The 20340-nt window shown below is 43.3% G+C and overlaps 1 protein-coding gene across 7 annotated transcripts in view; it reads left to right on the top strand.

Annotated features, from left to right (window-relative positions):
* LOC135905928 (MYND-type zinc finger-containing chromatin reader ZMYND8-like) overlaps positions 1-19199 on the top strand; it is a 51773-nt gene extending 32574 nt beyond the window's left edge. For 6 of the 7 annotated variants that reach the window (XM_065437054.2, XM_065437049.1, XM_065437047.1 and 3 more), the window contains 4 exons: positions 334-437; positions 12773-12884; positions 17280-17404; positions 18898-19199. In XM_065437054.2, the coding sequence (XP_065293126.1) occupies positions 334-437; positions 12773-12884; positions 17280-17404; positions 18898-19179 (623 nt within the window). In that variant the 3' untranslated portion in view covers positions 19180-19199. Of the gene's footprint in view, positions 1-333; positions 438-2997; positions 3448-12772; positions 12885-17279; positions 17405-18897 lie in introns of those variants that run through there. The other variant, XM_065437053.2, reaches the window with a different exon arrangement.
* Positions 19200-20340: the final 1141 nt, after the last annotated feature.

Below are 20340 nucleotides of genomic sequence, written 5' to 3'. Positions count from 1 at the left end.
TGAAAAAGCTGGACAACAATGTACAGAGCACTGCTGTCACAAAAAGCACCAAAATTTTATAATTGTGTGGCAAGCAAATTTTGCAGCTGACCTGCACCTCGACTTTGTATTTGAATTTCCAGTGCTGTTGATGCACTTGCAATGTGCTTAATTTTACCGTACATCTTGCTAATCCATGCGTGGCAGTTATGCTCTAGTGGAGAAGTTACAAGTTTATACCGTTCTGCTAATTTTGAATTCAAGTAGCACAAGAAGTACAAAAGTTGGCTTGCACAACTGCCTCATGTAGCTTTTGCTTTCTTAGTGCAAAGTTTTCCGCCACTTATTTCGCAGTGTCGAAACCACCAGGCCGGGCTAAGATGAAATTCACGACCAAACGAAGTGAGCTTGACCCTCTGTCATCACAGCCCCCTTCCAGTGGAACGACCACACCAACCGTACGTATACATGGAGTGTTTGTGAGCTTGTTCAGTGAGAGGGGGCGAGATGTCACAGTGGTAAAACATTGGTCAATGGTAAATTGAATGAATAGAATGTGATAATAAAGAAACAAAGATGTTCTTGAATACACTGCAGTTGAGCGCTCTATCCCTCTCTCTCTCTCTCTCTCTCTCTCTCTCTCTCTCTCTCTCTCTCTCTCTCTCTCTTTTTTTTTTTTTTTCCTTGTACGAGGCATTGTGTAGCTCTTGTACAAGACTCAGACTTAAACATCATTTACTGGAGTCATTCTATACTTGTTTATCTTTGCCCCCTGCTAGTTCACTGTGTCTTTCCCATCACCACTACACAAGTGATGTGGTTAGAATGCGAAAATTTATTTTAAAACATGACCAATCGCGCAGATAGCACCGTGACTTTCAACATGCCACCACTGTAGCAGTGAGTGCCAGTGGTTGTAGTCATTCGTTCTTGTGCATTGTTGCTGCTGCAAGCTACTTGAGTGTAGAATGTGCAAGCTTCTTCAGTTTTTATTCGTATTTCACGACGGGTGGGTTCACTTGTGTGCCGGGGTGTTACAACAACAGCGCAAAACAGAAGGGCCTCAGATTTTACATGTTCCCGAAGAAACCCGAGCTTCGACACGAGTGGTTGCAGCAAATCAACAGAGTTCGATGGAATGCCAAGTAAGAGACTTTCTTTTTTTTTTTTTTCACCTTGTCGATGACTATATAGCGTGCGTAGTGTACATAAGTTTTGCAGTGTATTATTACCAGCAAGAACAACATAGTGTGTATGTCAAGAAATTGCTATGTGCACAACAATATGACGGGGCTATTATTTGTATGTATGCTTGGTGCCAACCACTTGACTGGTCACGCACTTTGTAGGCGCTGTCTGTTTGATGCTTCCATTTAGCCTTTACTTTGACCAAAGCTATTTGTGCGCAAGCTAGTCTGCCTGAATTTTTGTGCACTGTCTTTCCAACAAACTTGAAATGTTGAATGTTGACTCAAGTGTCGTCACAGGGTTGAAAATTAGCATCAGAGGGCCCGAGTGTAATGAAAGCCAACATGTTTTCGAGACCGTCTATCTTGCCGACAAACACGCCCGTACAAGAATTTTGGCGACGTAGCATGCACCTGAAAAACTAAATTTCATCACTCTCTAGACGTACATCTGGAAATCGAGGCATATGCTGCATAATCAAACAGGAGTTATAATCTGTCGATCCGCTAGAAATAAGTTATTTCGCGACTTTTGCTTTCCAATAGCTTTTTTATACAATCTCGTCTCGCATTATATATTGCTACTGTGGATTATTTTACTTGTAATATGTAGGTAATCTAGTTGGTAGTCAGCTGTAAGTTAGCCATCAGCCATTATACACTAAAGGTATGCTTTGCTAGATATCTTCTCCATTTGCAGGCTTGAATAATGAGAACCTGAGGAATGCAATAATAAACCTCATCTGACATTCCAAAAGAGGGCCTCCTTGCATGCATGAAGTGTTGTGTTGCAACACATTGTACCAACAGTGCGAAAGACAAACGCTCCAGAAGTCATCATGAGATCGCAGTCATCTCACTCAAGCTTTCACTGCATAGTTGCCATCAGTCTTTTTTGCCGTTCAAATACAACTTCCCTTGCCAACTTCACCTCTCTCCTCCTTCTACCACACACATGCATACCTTTTGCTCTCTGTCAGGTTGTCATTATCTTTTATGTGTTTTGCTTGTTTATTCATTTTGACTTATTTTTGGACATTCAATAAGTTTGCACAATAAGAAGTGTGCTGAACTGGGTAAGACCTTGCCAGGGCAATAGTGTTAGCAGTACATGCATAAGGAACAGAAATGTATCACGATAAGTCAGGGAACTGAAATTAGATGAACATTCTATACATGCTTTTGTGAATCCCATCACACCATCAATAGAAAACCAACTTAAGAATATCAAGCAACACTGTCATGACTACTATTACAACTGACAATCAAATGGGATGTCACGGACAGTACGCTGTAGCTGCAGTGTAATTGGAACAGCAATATGCAGTTGCTGTAATATAGTAGCCACAAATAATTATTTGCACTGTATGAAAAAAAGTTACTTAATTTTTTGAAATTTGTCAGAGTTTATGCCCACTGCAGGGCCAAAGAGTTTGTGACATCCATTATGAAGGGAGAAAGAAGGCTTACATTGTTTGAGTGCCAACAATTTCCCTCTCAAAGAGGAGAAAGTTGTGAAGAGGCATTTGTCTGTACAAAGGAAAGTATGTATGAAAAGCTAGTCTGAACTTATAAAACATCACTCAGCACTTATGGTATGTAGCTTTGCCTTGCTATTTCATACAGAGTCAGCAAAGAGTGTGTAAAGCAACATAAGCTCTTGAATTCGTAAATTAAGCTTGTTTAGGCATTGCGGTTAGTCTGCCTGTTGAGAGAATGAAAATTTTCCGGGGCATAAATCCTGCCAGTCATCACATTTAATGGTATTTCAGCTGTTTTCACCTGTATCGCGTTTCTAACATTAACTCTTTTTATCCTTCCACTGCCATAGCCTGTCCAACCTGTCAACCTGGACGAAGTGCAAAGGCCATGTTCCGCTGAACCAAAAGGGGAAGACGACGCCAGCACCAAACTGTACAGCACAAGAAATGAGCCTCTTGACCATAAGTTTGAATTGCTCACTGAGCATTCATGTGCAGAAGATGAAAGTGCTCTTGTAAAAAGGCAGCACGAAATAAATCAGAAGCTCAAGGAACAGCTGGAGCAAGCAAGTGTTTTGGTTACAGCGCTGAAACATCAGCTGGATGACACCAAGAAAGTGCGGTCTGATGCACTTAAGGTGTGTGATCGTTCTACAACAAACAGCCAGACGGGTGCCTTGTGCTTGAGCTGTTGTGCAGGCCTAATTGGTTCAATGAAGCTCAGAGTAATAGGAAAATTAGCTTTGAATATGACACTCATTTGCAAAAGTGAGAACAGACTTTGATATTGCTCGAACTATACAATACATTAGTGGTCGGAAGCGTTTTGCTTCTTTCTGCCGAAACCTAGTAATCGCCTCAATCTTTGGAAAAGTGAAACAAACTGCCTGGGAAGACAAAATTCATACTGATTTTGAAGACACAACCAATACTAATTTTGATGCATCTTTGGTTGGGATTTGACGGAGTTGACCTTGCTTTTAGCCATGCTAATGGTGCGGCCCTTAGTTGCCAACTTCTTGGAAGAGGTCGAAAAATTGACCGCCGTTAATTAAGGAAATAGCTAAACATTATTCACTAAATGTTAGGCACTCTACAATGTGTTTATTTTTATTTATGTTAATTTAAGCAGTGGTGTGCGTTATTTGATTATGTGCAAATCTCTCTCAATGTAAAAAAAATAAGTGGCATACATTCCCATGAAAAGCACGGTGTGAATCAGAGAGCAAACTGCGATAGTCGATATTCTAGTTGACATTAAGAGAAAAAAATGGAGCTGGGCAGGCCATGTAATGCTTAGGGCAGGTAACGGAAGTGCCATTAGAGTTAAGAATGGGTGCCAAGGGAAGGCAAGCGTAGTCGAGGACGGCAGAAAATTAGGTGGGGTGATGAAATTAGAAAAATTTCAGGGGCAAGTTGGAATTGGCTAGCGCAAGACAAGGGTAATTAGAGGTCTCTGGGAGAGGCCTTCATCCTGCCGTAGACATAAAAGATAGGCTGATGATGATGATGGCACATCCATAACAAAAAGTGGCGCAATCGGGCTTGAAGTAAAACAAAAAAAAAATAGCATACTTTCTTGCTGACAGACCCCTTTCCTTATCTTTTCTGCAAAAATTGCTTTCGTGCTATGTTTAATACTAGAGTGGCACTATTTCACATGGAAAATAATGTTGAAACTTGTGCACGTAACAAGCATATGGAGATCATGCCTGCTATACTAGGCACAGGGTGTCTACCAAGTGGGAAAAATCTGGAAAACTGGAAATTCTCAGGGATATTGAGTAGTCTGGAAATACTCAGGGAATTTGTGCTTCTATCAGGGGAAATTACCTAGCTGCAATTTTATTGGAAGAGAACGAAAGTCGCGTTACTGCTGGCTCAAGTAACAGAGAGGAATCATAATGAATCGCCTTTGACGGCATTTCGTCGGCTGGAGGAGTTGCCAGTGTACAGTCAATGACCAATTTTCCAGACGCCCAATGTTTGAGGACATGCCTGATAATTCAGACATCTTTGCGACACCACCTCATATCTTATAGAGTCAATGTATAAGAACTTCTAAAATTTCGGACACAAGAACCCTTCACCGTCCCGACTTTCCAGATGTTTTGCCGTGACTGCAGGTCCGAAATGGCATTAATCAAAGCCACCACCGCTGTCATTTTGGTTATCCTGCCGCCTCAAACCGGCGCTCGCACGCAGATCCACTGGCAGCCGTAGCCACCACCACGGCAATGCTAGGCCAAGCTGCTTCAATGTTCGTTATTAAGCAACTTGCCGTTCAATGCTGTGTGCTGCCGCTTTTTTTAAGGAGCTTGAGTTCGAAAAGCAAAGTGTTGGTTGATGCAGAGATGCTGGTGTACCTCATTCAAATCAAAATAAACTCTAAAGAAGTGAAGTGAAACACTGTGGCATTGTGCATGGGTTGAGAGTATGTCAGGACAGTTGAGATTGACTTTCCAGCTACCCAGAGAGAACCTCACTTGTGACACAAAGTTTGGGCCTCATACCAATGAGCTTGCTATCAGTTGACATAAATAGCTCATATTCGAAAATATTTGCTTCTGTAAGCATATTTTTTTATTCATATGTGAAAATGTTCGACTCAATTTGCAATAGGCTTTACCTTTTTCTTAAAGATATTTTATTTGCTGTGCATTTTACTAACCCCTCCCTTCTGTTTTCTTTTTGAATAAAATAAACGCTACTCCTTACTATTGAAACTAGATTAACCCTTTGAGGGTCGAATTATTTTGAAAAAAACTTTCCCGGGGGGTCAAATTATTTTATTGCGGATATTGAATGTACAAGATGTACAAAGTCGGGAATAAATAGTAAAAAAAATTAGGGAACAGTATTTTGGTGTCGGCATCACTCAGAACTGCAATATGTTCAATAGTATTTTAGAGTGTGGTACTCCTTGAAACACGAGTCTCCGCGCAGCCGCAGAGAGCGACAATACCTCATGAGCGGCGGTGATAAACGAGCTAAGAGCCGTGCCAATCAAGATAGAAATCAACTTCCGCCGCCCCTGCGATAGCGTGCCGACAAAGATAAAAATCACGTTTCGCGCGCCTCCGTTGCGGCGGAACCGAAACCGCGAAAGCGCGTTGCCGCTGAGAACGAAAATACCTCGCGAGCGGCGGTTATAAACAAGCTAAGAGCAGCGCCAATCAAGATAGAAATCAACTTCCACAGCATTTGCAAGAGTGCCGACAAAGAGAAAAATGACGTTTCGCGCGCCTCCGTTGCGATCACGCGGCGAAACCGAAACCGCAAAAGGGGTGTGGCCGCAGTCTGCGCGACGCGCTGAAGCTTGAAGTCAGTTCTGTTTATCTCCCCAAGAAGGTAGCACACATTTCAAACGCTTCTTGTAAGACCTAAGAGGTGGCAGCACCTCCCAGTAAGCGTGCATCGTCATTATGGCGCGAAATTTCAAACGGAGGGTCGAAACCGTACCCGTACGGCGAAGACCTTGCGGGACAGAAAACCGCGGCCGTACATGTACGGCAAAAACCTTCAAAGGGTTAAGTTCTTTCTTTGTTTTTAAACATGCTCACTAGAGTGACAGCATCAGGCGACATGGTGTCAGCCAGTCTTCACAAAGTTTTGTGTCACTCAGGGAATATTGTAAAAACATTCAGGGAAAACCTGGAAAACTCGGGGAACTTGGAAATGTGAACTTGGTAGACACCCTGTGACAGTGTAGTTAAAAGCACGCTTCATTTAAAGGGGTAGTTTGTAAACAAACACAGTGTCACATATCCAAGTAACCTGAATTAACAGGCCACTTTCACCAAGCTGTACAATAGGACACCATAGATGGCTTTGTGGATTGCACGGAAATTTAAATGGATATGTGATCATCCTGTTTTGTCAAGAGTGAGACATATCTCGTATTTAGAAAAATAATACATTCTACTGCAAAGAGTCTATAGTCCTAATCAGCATGGTGAAACAGCTGAACAGTTTGGGACATCTGTGCTCTTTTAAACACCTGTGTGGATATTCTTTTGTTGTAGGCAGCATCTTGTTAACAAGTAATCATGTTTCATTTGATTACAGCACTATAACTAGGTGGCAGAGGTCACACAGTGATGCAAGGGCTCATTTCAGTGCTTCTTTCTTACAGTTGCAGGGTTGTTTTAAAGGATTCATTGCACTAAATTAGCTTGTTTGGTTTCATGTCCTAAAGCTAGGTTACGGGGAGTACTATAGTTCAAAGTTCACAAGGGTGGCTGTCTGGCCCTACCTGTTTGCAGTAGTCTAGTGGCTATGGAATTGTGCTGCTGAGCTCGAGGTTGTGGGTTTGATTCCGGCTGCGCTGGCCACATTTGGATGAGACTAAAATTCAAAAACACTCATGTACTTAGATTCAAGTGCATGTTAAAGAACCCAGATGGTCAAAATGATTCTGGAGTCTACCGCTGCAGCCTGCCTCATAATCAAATCGTGGTTTTTGGCACTTAAAACTACAGAATCCAGTCTTCTTCTTCTTTCGATGGGAGGGGGCGGGGTTGTATTGTTAGTCCATAAGGAGAAAATAAAGAGCTGCGAACTATACAGAGACAGAAAAAGGTTGTGTGTGAGACTTTTTTTCTGCCTGTGTCTAGCTTGCGCTTCTCTCTGGATTAGTTGCAATCAACTGGGGCACTGCATCATTCACCAAAACTTCAGGCATGAGCACTTGGTGCTACAGCGAAGAATCATAGCTCGGACCCAGCAGCAGATTGTGATAACTCTTTATCGGATCACTTTTATCTGACTTACACTAGATAATCAGCCTAGTAAATATTACTATTATCTACATTAGTATCACCATGACATTCACATACAAGGAAACTTTTGCTTGTAGCTTACAGTGACAAATGGCACATGGTATACACTAAAATGAGTCAATTTTTCTTACACCAGCTGCCTGCCTTTGGGTTTTATACAAAATATCTGGGAATATAAATGTGAAAAGCGTGCTCTTTTTTTTTTTAACTTTGGTATTAGCATCGGTGGCAAAAAGAAGTAGAATGATGCGCATGCTTGGTTAACCTTGCAGGAGTGAGTACAGGGACCAGCATCTACTGAGGCTTTTGCTAGCTGTGGTTGTGTTCAAGGGCTGTTTGTATACTGCTGCCATAGGGTTCTGAATTTTTAGAGCAACGAACACTCGGCAAGTTGGTAGGGATTCATGGTTTTAAAAGTTGGGTCTGGAAAACATGGACACAAATAGAATGAAAAGTTGTCTGTTTGACTTTGAATTCGTCTTGAGACCATATTTTCAACATCTGACTTTTTAAATTATGCATTCTGCATAAAGATAGCAAGACTGTACCTAGAGTGATTGCTTGACCTAAATGTCTTAGTGACGGTGTGTGAAATTCCTTTAGATTTTCACAGTACCGCCGCCTGCAACCACAAACTTGTTGCCTTGCTAAATGTTCGTGCTACAGTGTACAATTTTCATTGTTTCTAAATGTGAAAAGATAGCCTCCGAGCATGTACTCGCGAAGTTTGCTTGCTAGTAGCTTATCTGTGAACTGCCCGAATGCATGATGGCCTGATTTACTCTGTTGACATTTATTATCTGTGGTTGTCCTGTGTTCAGATGTGAAGTGCTATATATTTTGTTACCTGTTACATTTGTGCCAATAAATAAACTGTATTGAAGGCATATGATTTCTTGTGCTGTTATTTTACTTTTTCTGCATTGTGCTCTTCAAAATGGTAGCAGTACAACAACAAAGTGCATCTTTACTGCTTCAGAAAATTATTTCTGTGTCGTGATTTTGTCACTAATCATGCTTCGAAATGCATGCAATTTGTGTTAGATGAAGCTTCGAAAGCAACACGCTGCTATGCTAATGCTGGCTGCTTTAAGAATGTTATTCGTTTGCAAGTGTCCTGGCAATTTAGCTCACTCAATAATAAACATGCTGGATTATACTTTGGCTTCCTTATATCTGCACAGTATTTTGACACCATGATTTACATGCTTATAGATATTCCTTTCCAAAGCACAAATTCCTCACTGGCACAGTCTTCCCAGTTGCCATTTGTTAGTTCTACCCACTGTAATGTCTATGTATACCTACAAAGACACAAAGAGATTCAGCATGCAGCATGTTGTTGGGAAGTGTTTCAAAATTCTACAATGAGTGTTGTAACAAAAGTTGTGCTTGTCATGTTGTGTACGTTGCCATAATTCCGACTTTTCCTTACAAAACATAGGTCTGCAGAATATTTTATAGCAACCTTACAAGGATCACCAACATCCTTGTAGCTTAGCCCTCGTCTCCCCAGCTCATGATGGATTCTCTTGTAAGAAAACGCAGCTCAATATTCTCAGTTCGTCACGTCCTGATAACAGAGTTCTAATATGAATGGACAGCTGTTTTCACTAAACTGCTACAGTTGAAAGTAATGCGCAAAGACTTGGTGCTATCTTTCTAAAGTACTAAAGTATGTGGGTAGAGTTCCTAACACTCAGGTGAGTGGACCGCTCTAGCTCGTCAGGTATATTTTACCATTTACAGTAGTAGTGGCCAGAATATACATTTACCTTTGTAATCTACAGGCAACCAAGCCACATCTACAGTGTATTGTACTTGCCCACGATAATGCCTTACAGCATACTCTACACATCTTTTATCCCACAGGCTATTCACTACAACTGGCCTCCCACACTAAATGATCGCATAGTTGAGGTAAATTCTTAAAAGCGAATAACCCATCACAAAGGCGTTCTTTAGTATACCACGAATCTTTAAGTATTTAATGTCCATTACAATTTCAGAGCTGCTGAAACAGTGGCAGTATGTGGTGCGACTCTGTGTTTCACTGCTGGCAATGAAGCCTTATTTGTGCCACTGTTAGCCAGAATGTCCGTTTCACAAAATGTTTGCAATAAATCTGCTCGAATATGACCAGCACCATGCTTCATAAATCACTGAGAGAGGTACAGCCAGTTTTGTGCAACTACTTTCAGTCAACACTTTTTTTTTCTTAAGGAATAGCAGTTCCACCTGGATACTCATTAAAGCTGATATTTTCTTACTGCAAGAGGAAATTGCAATGGGTGTCTTCCTCTTTTTATCATTTATTCAGCAAAAATGAATTAGACCTTTGCAAGTCACGAGTGCGCTAACCGAAATTAATTTGATCTCACCGCTGTAGCTGTAACTATGGTATAAAGCATGATCAACTGTAGAAACATTTACATGTGAAGGCTGAGAGGGGATTCCAGCCATGTTCATCATCAGCCTATCTTTGTGTCCACTGTTGATCTCCAATCTCCAATTATCCCTGTCTTGTACAAGCTGATTCCAGTTCGTGCATGCAAATTTCCTGATTTCATCACCCCACCTATATTTCTGCCATCCTCATCTGTGCTTCTCTTCCCTTGGCACCCACTCTGTAACTTTAGTGGTCTATCGGTTATGTACCGTACGCTTTACATGGCCTGCCCAGCTCCATTTCTGTCTCTTAAAAGGGCCCCTCACCAGGCCCCTCACTAGGCTTAAAATTTCAGTGCCGCAAACTCATGATTTCAGCAGGCGAGCTACACTGCTAAGCGAGACACTCTCCGCTCGCCCCGTCTAGCCTCCACAAGCGTAATTCTTTCCCTGCGTTCTCTCATCCTGGACCTTGGGGATCCTGTGACGCGTACGTCATGGGCCCCACCTCCATTTTTTTTTTCTCTTTGCCCCCCTCCCCCGGCACTACGCACTTCTGCTGAAGGCGTTGCGTGCGAGCTGTTGCGATTGTCTCGTTTTGCACAGTGCACAGTTTTGCATGCTGTACACAAAGACGCATTACTAGCGGTATAATTCAGTGCTATACAAATACTGAGGCAGAACAAGTGGATCACAGAGCATGATCATGCGCTGGAACATGGTAGAAAATGGCGTAGTTTCGATACCTGTGCATGTGACTGCACAACCGTGGGAACAAGCAGATGAAGCAGATGGACATCTCTCTTGCTTCGGTGCAAAGTAAAACAAAAAACACGCAGACATTCCTTTTGTCTTTTATTGTTTCCCTAAACTTCGATTCGTCAATTCAAGCAACAGATCGCTCAAATAACAGATGTTGCCTTGAATAATTCTCGAAGTCACATGTCACCACGAGTGATGTCGCACTGCGGACATGAGTGTGTAGGCGCAGGGACATGAGTATGTCACTGTCCAGCTTGGAGCGCGGTCGCTGCGAGAGAAAGGAAAATGGCGTTCGGATTGAAATTTCAGACCTTTCCGCGGTGCGTAGCGATGTAATTCTTTGCAAACACGATTGTTAATGCACATTGTATGCTCTGCGCTTGTCAGCTCAATATGGCCAGACTTGGTGAGGGGCCCTTTAACGTCAGCTAGAATATCGGCTATCTCCGATCTGCACAGCTCTATTCCTGTCTCTTAACGTTATACCTAATATTTTTCACTCCATCACTCATTGTGCGATCCTTAACTTGTTCTCAAGCTTCTTAACCTCAAAGTTTCTGCCTCATATGTTAGCACTGGTAGCAATGATTGTACACTTTTCTCTTCAATGACAGCGGTAAGCTTCGAGTCAGGATTTGGTAATGCCTTCCATATGCACTGTTCACTGATCATCTAACTGGATAATCTATGCTTGGTGTCACTTAAAAGGCCAGCAACCTGCTGCACTACCCGTGCTTAAGAACTTTAGATAAAGGAGTTTCAAGGTAGGACCATTTTTTCATCTAGCTTTCGTCCCCCTCATCTTCACGCTTTCTTGTCATTGCCAGTGCATGATTGGCCTAGTGCAATCATGTGGCATTTCCATGCGACTGCATTGATCACTACTGCTACCTAAAGGTTCCAACTCTTTTTCACGTAGTGTGATTTATGCCAACACATGCATGAATAAGGATTTAGTGTATGGAATACAGTTTCAAAACGAGTAACGACTATTCATAATAAATGTAGTATGGCACAAACACTAGTTAGCGGCAACCTAAGAATACAATGACACATGCACCGCTAACTCGAGGAAAATTTTGTATATGTACCAGCCAATTATGTTTACTCATTTTCCTGATGTCACACGCTCTTGTGTGTTTAAGACAGCTTCACCGTACAGATCCGTCTTTGTGTCACTGGTTTCAGGATGAAACCCAAACGTCTTGGCAAACTTTATGGGATATCTTATGAGTACTCAGCCAACTGTAATATTTTAGCTAGAAACCAGGAGCTTTAGTTTTCCACTTAGCCTAGCATGCATATTAGCAAAGCACGGGTACAGTAGTAGAGCAGCGGCTTCCAGTCTTATTTTATGCGGACGACATTGTGTTGCTAGCTAACAAGCAAAGCGATCTGCAATGTCTGGTTAATATCTGTGGACAGGAAGGCAACAATGTAGGTTGGAAATTTAGTGTTCGAAGATCGGGTGTTATGGTATTCAATGAAAACAGTGAAGAAACAACCGTCAACAAAGCCTGGTTGGCACAACACTTTCAGTGGTGAAGACCAGGTGCACTGTGGTTTTGTAAATGGTGCTTGTATTAAATACTTAGGTTGGCCCCAGAGTACAGAAGCCATTTGTTTTTGCATGTGTATCAAAAGGTTTAGAACCATTTGGGGGTACTGGCGGCACTCCATGTCGGGAAAAAAATGGAGGATATGGGGATTGGGAAAGGTAGAAGGGCACTTCCTTGAAACTTATCTGCATTTAAAGAACTCCAATTACCAAGGTGGCGGTATCAGTTACCGAAGGCTCGTGCATCTGCAGATTGCTTTGCGAGATCAGTCTGTTGTTATGATGCAGTACTTGATCACACTAACCCCAAAGCTTCGCATTTGACTCACGTTTCACAATCCAGGCATGCACACTGATTGGCCTCAAGCTTTGGGATCTGCTGATTGTCAAATTGCCTGTGGGCATAATGCTACAAACGACTGTGCTTGTGTGCTTACACCACTTCAAGCACCGCAATCAAGAAACAAAATAAAGTTATAATAAAGGACATGCTTTCTAGTAGGCCAGAGGCAGCAGTGATGAGAACAAGCCAAAGTCAAAGTTTCAATATGTTTCACTTACTGGTGGTGTATTAATTGGGTGGCCCCCACAGATTGGCTAACCAATAGGTGCCATTTTTGTTGCCTATCTTTTCAGGAGGAGTCATGTGCAGAAAAGACGTCTGAAATTGTACAGAAAGCTGCAGAAAGCATTGACCGCATCAGGCAAGAATGCAAGGAAGAGATGCTGGAATACCACCATATCCTTGGTAAGAGGGATATGCCATTGTCTGTGCCCTGGCAGCATTCTTGTGTTTGCAGGCGTGCTTTTATTAGGATACAAGCAAATGTTACAGCAGTTACAACAAAAAATGTATGTTCACTGTTTTGGGCTGCCTTGTAGAATTGAAGATAAGGATGTATTTCCTGCTACCAGGAGCCCTTCACTTCCTGCTGCGGCGTTTTTGCTATTAGTTAAAAATTCCTCTGCAAGTCCTCAAAACAGAAAACTACATAGCAAACTGAAATATACATTTTGCTGTGTACCAGCAGTTATCATTGCTTTTATTTTCTTACAATGGCCCTGTAATGGCGTGACTACCGCCTCTAAAACAGGCAAAGAAGATGGGCTCACAAGCAGAACACTCCATAGCACACACAACCTGAGCGGCCGCAGTACCTGCTGCACCATGGCTGGCTGGCCTAAGTAAACCATGGCTACGCCGCCTACGTCTTCGCGCCACCTCCCATAAATTGGTCACCCAGACGATTGAGCTCGGCCATGCCAGCGTCAGCGCACTGACTACCAAGGCGAGTGACGTAGCCTCACACAGTTTGGCAGACGTCCCACGGTTGTAGGGTGTCTGCGAATTCAGCATCTACATGCCTGACATCTGGTTCGTCCAACTGGACAGCCACTTCATTCTCAACAAAGTTCCAGGCTCCGGCTGCATTCCAGGCTCCAGTTGTCATCCCTCAGTCCCGACGTCTATATGGACTTGCAGGCAGCCGTCTTTGCTCATTATTTCACCTCCAGCGCTCAGTCAGAACAGCTCTCGCCATTTAAACCAACGCGACATTCCGCGTCTTTTGTTGTCCCACATCGCCTGCGTCCACCCTTGCCGATCATCGGCACATGCCGGCCCCAGCATCAAACCTCTACTCAGTTCGTGACCCTCCTCCCTACCTCAAAGGCAGCTGTGCAACGACTACCAAATGCGAGCGCTTTCAGCTACTCTACAACTCGCCTCTCTCCTTCCTCGGACGCTCCCACAAGCTGTCCGCTTCTCATTCAGGGGCACCACACTCATCACCGATATACTGACTCCACTAGGTGCAAATTTCTCTCTCACAGGCATGGTTCACCACAAGCACAACCTTGGTAATACTTGTAGTGACCACCACAACCCTGTTACTATTGGCATTAGAGATTTCGCCGCAAGCAGCAGCAGGCGAGCCTTCCGATGTTCTGTGCTCACGCCTACCATAGTTTTACAGGAGCAGCTCTGCCATCTGGTTTCTTAAGCTCAAGCATCACTTCTGTGTCTACATCGTGAGTGATCAACACTTGCGCTATCTCCATGAAAGTCCCGAGCTGCCAGACGGTCTACTTTTGGAGCTCTGACATCTACAGGCCCGGGCATCTACGAGAACCTGTGGCAGGTCGTGATTTCATACTAAGGCACCACTGCAGCAGCGCATCACTGACAACCTACACTACCGGTGCTGCCTGATACAGCTCTCTGGAATTGCGTGAAACCGGCACTACCACTGACGTCATCAACGCACAAGACAATGCGCGCTGTCTCCAGCCTTGGTGTTCGTACGGCACCGTCTGCACATTTTACCAGGACTTCTTTACCTGGACTTTACCTGAGCTCCTACACATATTTCAATCTTGCTTCGTACTAGGAGGAGGGCCCTGTAGCGGCACGACTACAGGGCCCTCCAGGGACCAAGCAGGCATAGAAAAAGATGGGCTCACATGCAGGTGGGGCGAGAGTAGAACATACTAGTGTGCTCGACCTGAGCGGCCACGATGTCAGCCACTCCCGAGATCCTGCTGCACCATTACTGGCTGGCCTAAATAGACCATGGCCATGGCTTCTACCTCTTCACGCTGCCTCCCACAGCCCTTTTCCATTGACAACATAAAATTGATGACACCTTGTGTTCTGGCGAAAGGGTGGAGATGGTCATAATAAGCACAGAAGATAATTGCATCAGATGTTATGATAATGAGAAGACAAATGATACACTGAGCAGTAATTTGATTTATGTCCACGAATAGATAAGATTAAAAGCAACAATGCACATGCTTGTTTTAATTTGTCCATGAATCTGTGGTATGGCTACTAATGACCATGTCCCAGTCATGCAGTTGCTTATCTACTCTTTGATGGTTTTTGGAAGTAAAATATGCAGGCGTGGGACCTACTCGCCTGTGCAGTGCAATCCAATTACAGTGATCTTTACAAAAACCAGGAAATTGTACCTTTATAACCAGTTATCACCATATCTGGATTGAAATTGAAGCAAGCACCCAGGAGTTATCACGCAGTTGTGTAAGAGCAGCAGTTTTCTTTTTGCTGTCTTTGGCAGTGTGCAGCATCAAAAGCGGGCACAATTAATACTCCGTTTTATATCTCAGGTGCAACATTGTAGGAGCTACAGCAGTAGCACTATCACTGAGATGCTACCCTATGGTTGCAAGTAGTTAAACCTCATTTTAATGAAATGTCTAACTTTTTATAAATTTTTATCCATAGAACACCATGTATCTTGAAGATCAATGTAACAAAAAGTGTTTATAGCCAATTTCAGTATAATGAAATTTCACTCCCTTCACGAAGGAATACAGGGGCAATAAATGGAAACTGCTGCATGCACAGATGGTCAAATCATTGAATGATATTGCAGCTATATACAAACACGCTTCCCAAATCATGCGTCACACGGCAGGAGTGGCTGCCAAAGCAGAGTAGCATCTTTGCCGGTAGTGGCGAATTCAGCCGGTCATGGCCTACGAAATCTCACTGCGCCTGGCACCCCATTTTGGAGGTCGTAGCTGGCAAGTCCAGTTTCATTTCAGCATATTGCACGTTTGTATGAACTGCATTCTGTTGAGAGATGAAGTTAATTCTTTATTCCAGTGTTGCGGCAGTGCATATAGGGAAGGGTATCTTGCAAACTCTCTACTTGCATTCAGCAGCTCACTAGAGCCAGCACCACAAAAACATAAATTAAAAAAGTGCTTTAGTAATAAAATAGCCATTTTAGTGAAGCAACCTCTTTTGAAGTCATTGATAACTTTGGTCTTCGTCTGCAGCATGAGGTCATTGTGCAGGCATTTCTGTGGCATCATCAGCAAACCTATGGCTCACCGACATTGTCAGCACAAATATGCCACAGTGAGCCATCACCACGGTAGAGGTGTACTAACCATGGCACTAACAAAAGTCAGCAAAAGAGATATAGAGAACTAGCGACAAAACTCCAAAAGGAAAGGCACGAACGGTGGTGTGTATTGTGATGCCGCTAGCATTGGCTGCTCAGTTTTGTTTTCAGCAGGGTTTTCCTTTTTTTTTAAGTTCTGATTACCCAGAGTAGGAAAAAATGTGCTTCTGTCTAACAAGCCCCCCCCCCCCTTTTTTTTCCCTTCCCCTACCCCTTAAGGGGGCCTGAACCGCCCCTCATGCTTGGTGAAATAACATAGTCAGCGGGTAGCATATGCTGTTGTGAACGTCTCGGCCAAGTTTTGCTGTTGCAGGCAGCGTGTGGAGCTTGCAAATGGATCACAAAGTCATCTTTCTCTCAAATGCTCTCTTTTCAACATAAGGCCCTGTCCTCACTCTCTTCTGGACACTTTATTTTGTCATCGGACGCTTTACTTTATCATTTCCATAGACGGCTGCTATGGACCTATAGCTGACATCAAGCTGCAGTCAGCTACATGGCGTAGATTCCGTGGCCGCCGCGGGGTGCCACCACGAGTCCACTGGCTAAGCGCATTGCAGTTCACTGAGGACAACCACATTTGGCTTATGTTTAGCGTGTCGTAGGCACCAAAGGCAGAAGTCGTGGCATCTATGTTAACATCCAAAATGATATTTGAACTGCACGCCATGGTGACATTTAGAAGGCGGAGCATTGTGGGCATGCCCCACTCGCCATAGCCTCTGCAGTGCAATGCCTTGAAGAAGGAACTGGAGCACATTGGAGGCCGTGTTTGATTGGCAAAAACTCTGCTTCTGCTGAATGCATTGAAGTACTTTTTGCGGCTATGTATTTCTGAAATAGCCTATTTTCACTTCAAATGCCTTTCTCCACTTCTATAAAAAGTGGTTCAGGGCCCCTTTATTGCAAAACTGACCAACCATATAGCTATTGTTCCATTTAAGTGGCAATCCATTTAATTACTGAGTTTCTACTATATATGATAATGGAATGTGGCTTTGGCTTTCGTGTGGTTTGTTGTTGGAATGTATAGGTGGACATTGAACTGAGAAACAGTGCGTTGTCCAAAGCTAGAGTTGTGTGTGCTTGTTCCGTCTTACAGGTTAAATAATCTGAGATTTGCAGCTGTCGCGAGTTTTGGCAGTTCTTTTATTTCACTTCTGGTTGCTTCCTGTGAGGACCTTCACATCTTTACTTTCATTTTTCAGCTCTGACCCTAAAGGAAATGAGAATATGCATAGATCTCGAACATAAGAAAACAAGAGCGTCTATTATTGAGAAGCATGCGGTAGACATGGCTGCTGCTATATCGGAAACGAAACGAAAACAGTGGGTAAGCAAAACTCGATTTTTACATTGCTGATGTGTGTTATACCTTTTACAAATCCCCTTCTTTTTTTCTTGCTTGGCTTGCTCTACCTTTTGTAGCACTGCACACTTTTACTGTGACAGTACTTGAAAGTTTAAAGCTGAGTTCGTAGTGACCGTCTAATTTATTCATCTATTCTTTCTATTGGGCTGTCATCCTCATGCAGCAGTCACTGTTGCCAGGCCCCCACAAATGCCCAGCTTCACTCTTAGCTTATAGTATGGAAGAACATATACAGTAACGAAGAAAAAAAATAATTTTCCCACCACCATCATTGCCATTGCTATCGAACTCTTGTTCCTGCAGGCCGGTAAAGTTGGGAGCCAGGCATGGTAACTACTAAGCTACTACTGTGCAAATTCACTCATTGTAATTTGTGCATGGTTTTGTGTGCCGGGACGACTCAGGGGAGTGATGGCATCCGTGCATGTATTTTGTAGGCCACAGCAGGACAACACCATAGCAGACAGACGTATTGTTATGCACATTGCAAAGAAAGAAATTGTTTTTGGGCGGATGGCAGTGTTCCCTTTGAGAATCTGCCGCTGTCACAGTAAATGAGTTAGCACCAAGGAGATGCAGAAGTCTATCGATTTCTATTTTTCCATCGATGAAGTTCCCATTTGGGACATGGCAGATGTGGTCATTCATTGCATTCATGCAATCCAGAGCATTAAAAATCTGACCTCATTCATGGTTAGTCCTGATGCAGCAAAGGCCTGTAGACTTAGCCTACAGGCCTTTGCCACATCAGGACTTTGAAGGCAGATTTCTAATGCTCTTGGTTATTATATCATTAGCAGGCTATGCAAGTTTATACCACGATGAGCTGATGAGTGTGTTAACAGTCATTGCAGTGCTGCTAGTCATTCATTTCAACTTCACGCAAGGTGACGGGAACAAAGGCATGAAAGGGGCTCGTAGAACCATCTGGTTTTAGCTGCACAAACCGCTGGTTGTAAAAAGCCTATATTTTTTTAGCATGTCTGTGTTTATGTACCATTTTGTATTTGTCCTTACCAGGTTCTGTGAATCTATTTTGAATGGCTAACTAACTTAGTAGTGTGATTCAGTGACGTGGGTCCAGATTTTATTACAATTCCTTTTCTGATCCATTTTCTTCACTCTTGCTGCTAGCTTGGGCAGAACATGATATGGCATTTAGATGAGCATTGGCTATTGGCATCGCTGTTATTGATGTGCACAGGGCATCATTTGCCATGTTGGCAGCTGTCATGATGGAGGGAAGAAAGGCTGAGCAAAAAACAGGATTCATTGCAAAATGTGGCCTATGGTCTAGCATGTGCTAGGAAAGGGGCATTAGGGATCAGGCGTCAGGACTGCCTTGCTTGTATCTATAGCAAACGTAGACAGTGGGTGCGACGACTGGGAAGGAAACTTACCTTGCTTAATACATTGTTCACTAGTCCTGGTTGCTATTTTTTTTTTTTCCCCAGTGTGCCAACTGCTGGAAAGAAGCAGCGTTGTACTGTTGTTGGAACACCTGCTACTGCGACTACCCCTGCCAGCAAGCTCACTGGCCAAAGCACATAGCAAGCTGCACCCAGGCAAATAATTCAAGCCAGCAAAATGCAGGAGTTATATTGAACAATGGCCCCACTATCACCGAGCTCTCTCTGTCTGCAGGCAAAGGAGCCACTTCCATGTTGGTGCCTACTGGTGGCTTCCCAGCCTCTACACATACTATGGGAGGCCTTCCATTTGATCCTGTTGAATAAAGAAGTTGGCTTTTTCTGTATATTCTGTACTTGGCCATTCATGCCTTCAAACTGTATGTCACCATACTCATAAGTTACCCTTCGCCCCTTCCTCCCATGACATGCTCGCTGCACACTCATTACACAGGGGTGAGATAAAGCGCCAGCGAGTGAAGAAAGGTGGGAGTGGAGGTGAGTATAAATGAGATTGAGTGTGCGCAGGAGTGGGTGCCATTTAATGTTAGTACAAATGAGAGACAGTGATTTTAAGTCAACATAAGTATACGAACTAAAGTTACTGCTGGCAAGTGTGAGTAGATGCGAGTATGTTTGTTAATGAGTGCCAGTTAGTGAGAGCACACAAGTATGAGTATGAGGGGGGCCAAGCACTGGGGGAAATTGTCAGCATGAGTGAGTGTTGCCGAGTATGAATGACCATGAGTAGGAGCGTGAGTGAGTACTGTTGAGTATGGCGCTCCACTTGTTCCCTTCCGTCCTTCCTTGTTTGCGCCCAGCGATCATTTTTATGGTCTACTCAGCAATACAAACTGACTAGCCCAGCAACATGTACTTATGGAGTACTGTCGAGTGTGAGTATATGCGAGTGTGAATTAGTGAAAGAAAAAGCCTAGTAAAGTATTGGTGAGCGAATATCCACTCATTTTGCCGATTTATACTTCTAACATAGTATCAAATTATTTCTAGGCCTCAGGTGAATTGCTGTCGAGCATTACTAGCAGAATTTAAGGTGGCCATTGCATTGTATATTGTGCCAAAGATGATTGCAGTGGGTGTCTATGTTGGCGACTTGTCTGTGTGTGATCACACGTGTATGAGCAAATGGACCTTAACCATTTGTCACTTGGTTTTCTTCCCTTTCACCTCACACTTCATGCAGTGCTCGACATTTCATAGCTCAGTGCCGGTCTCTCAAATATTTATGACAGAACTGATGTCACCTCTATCATACCATTCATTGTACCTTCTCAAAATATCTGAAGTTGTTCTGAAGAGTTTTATCAGCCAGGTATTCTATACCTGCATGAATGGGGTGCAAAATTCAGCAATCCTTGATTTTTTTCTCTCTTACATGTTACATTTAAGTAATTGATGATGCCAGGCCTTCTTGCCCCATCGCATGATGGCATGCAGCTTATATGGCAACACTGCTGTTGAATGGAA

This window comes from Dermacentor albipictus, chromosome 5 (genome assembly GCF_038994185.2).
Source record: "Dermacentor albipictus isolate Rhodes 1998 colony chromosome 5, USDA_Dalb.pri_finalv2, whole genome shotgun sequence".
NCBI lineage: Eukaryota > Metazoa > Arthropoda > Arachnida > Ixodida > Ixodidae > Dermacentor > Dermacentor albipictus.
This window is presented reverse-complemented; position numbering and strand designations above follow the sequence as displayed.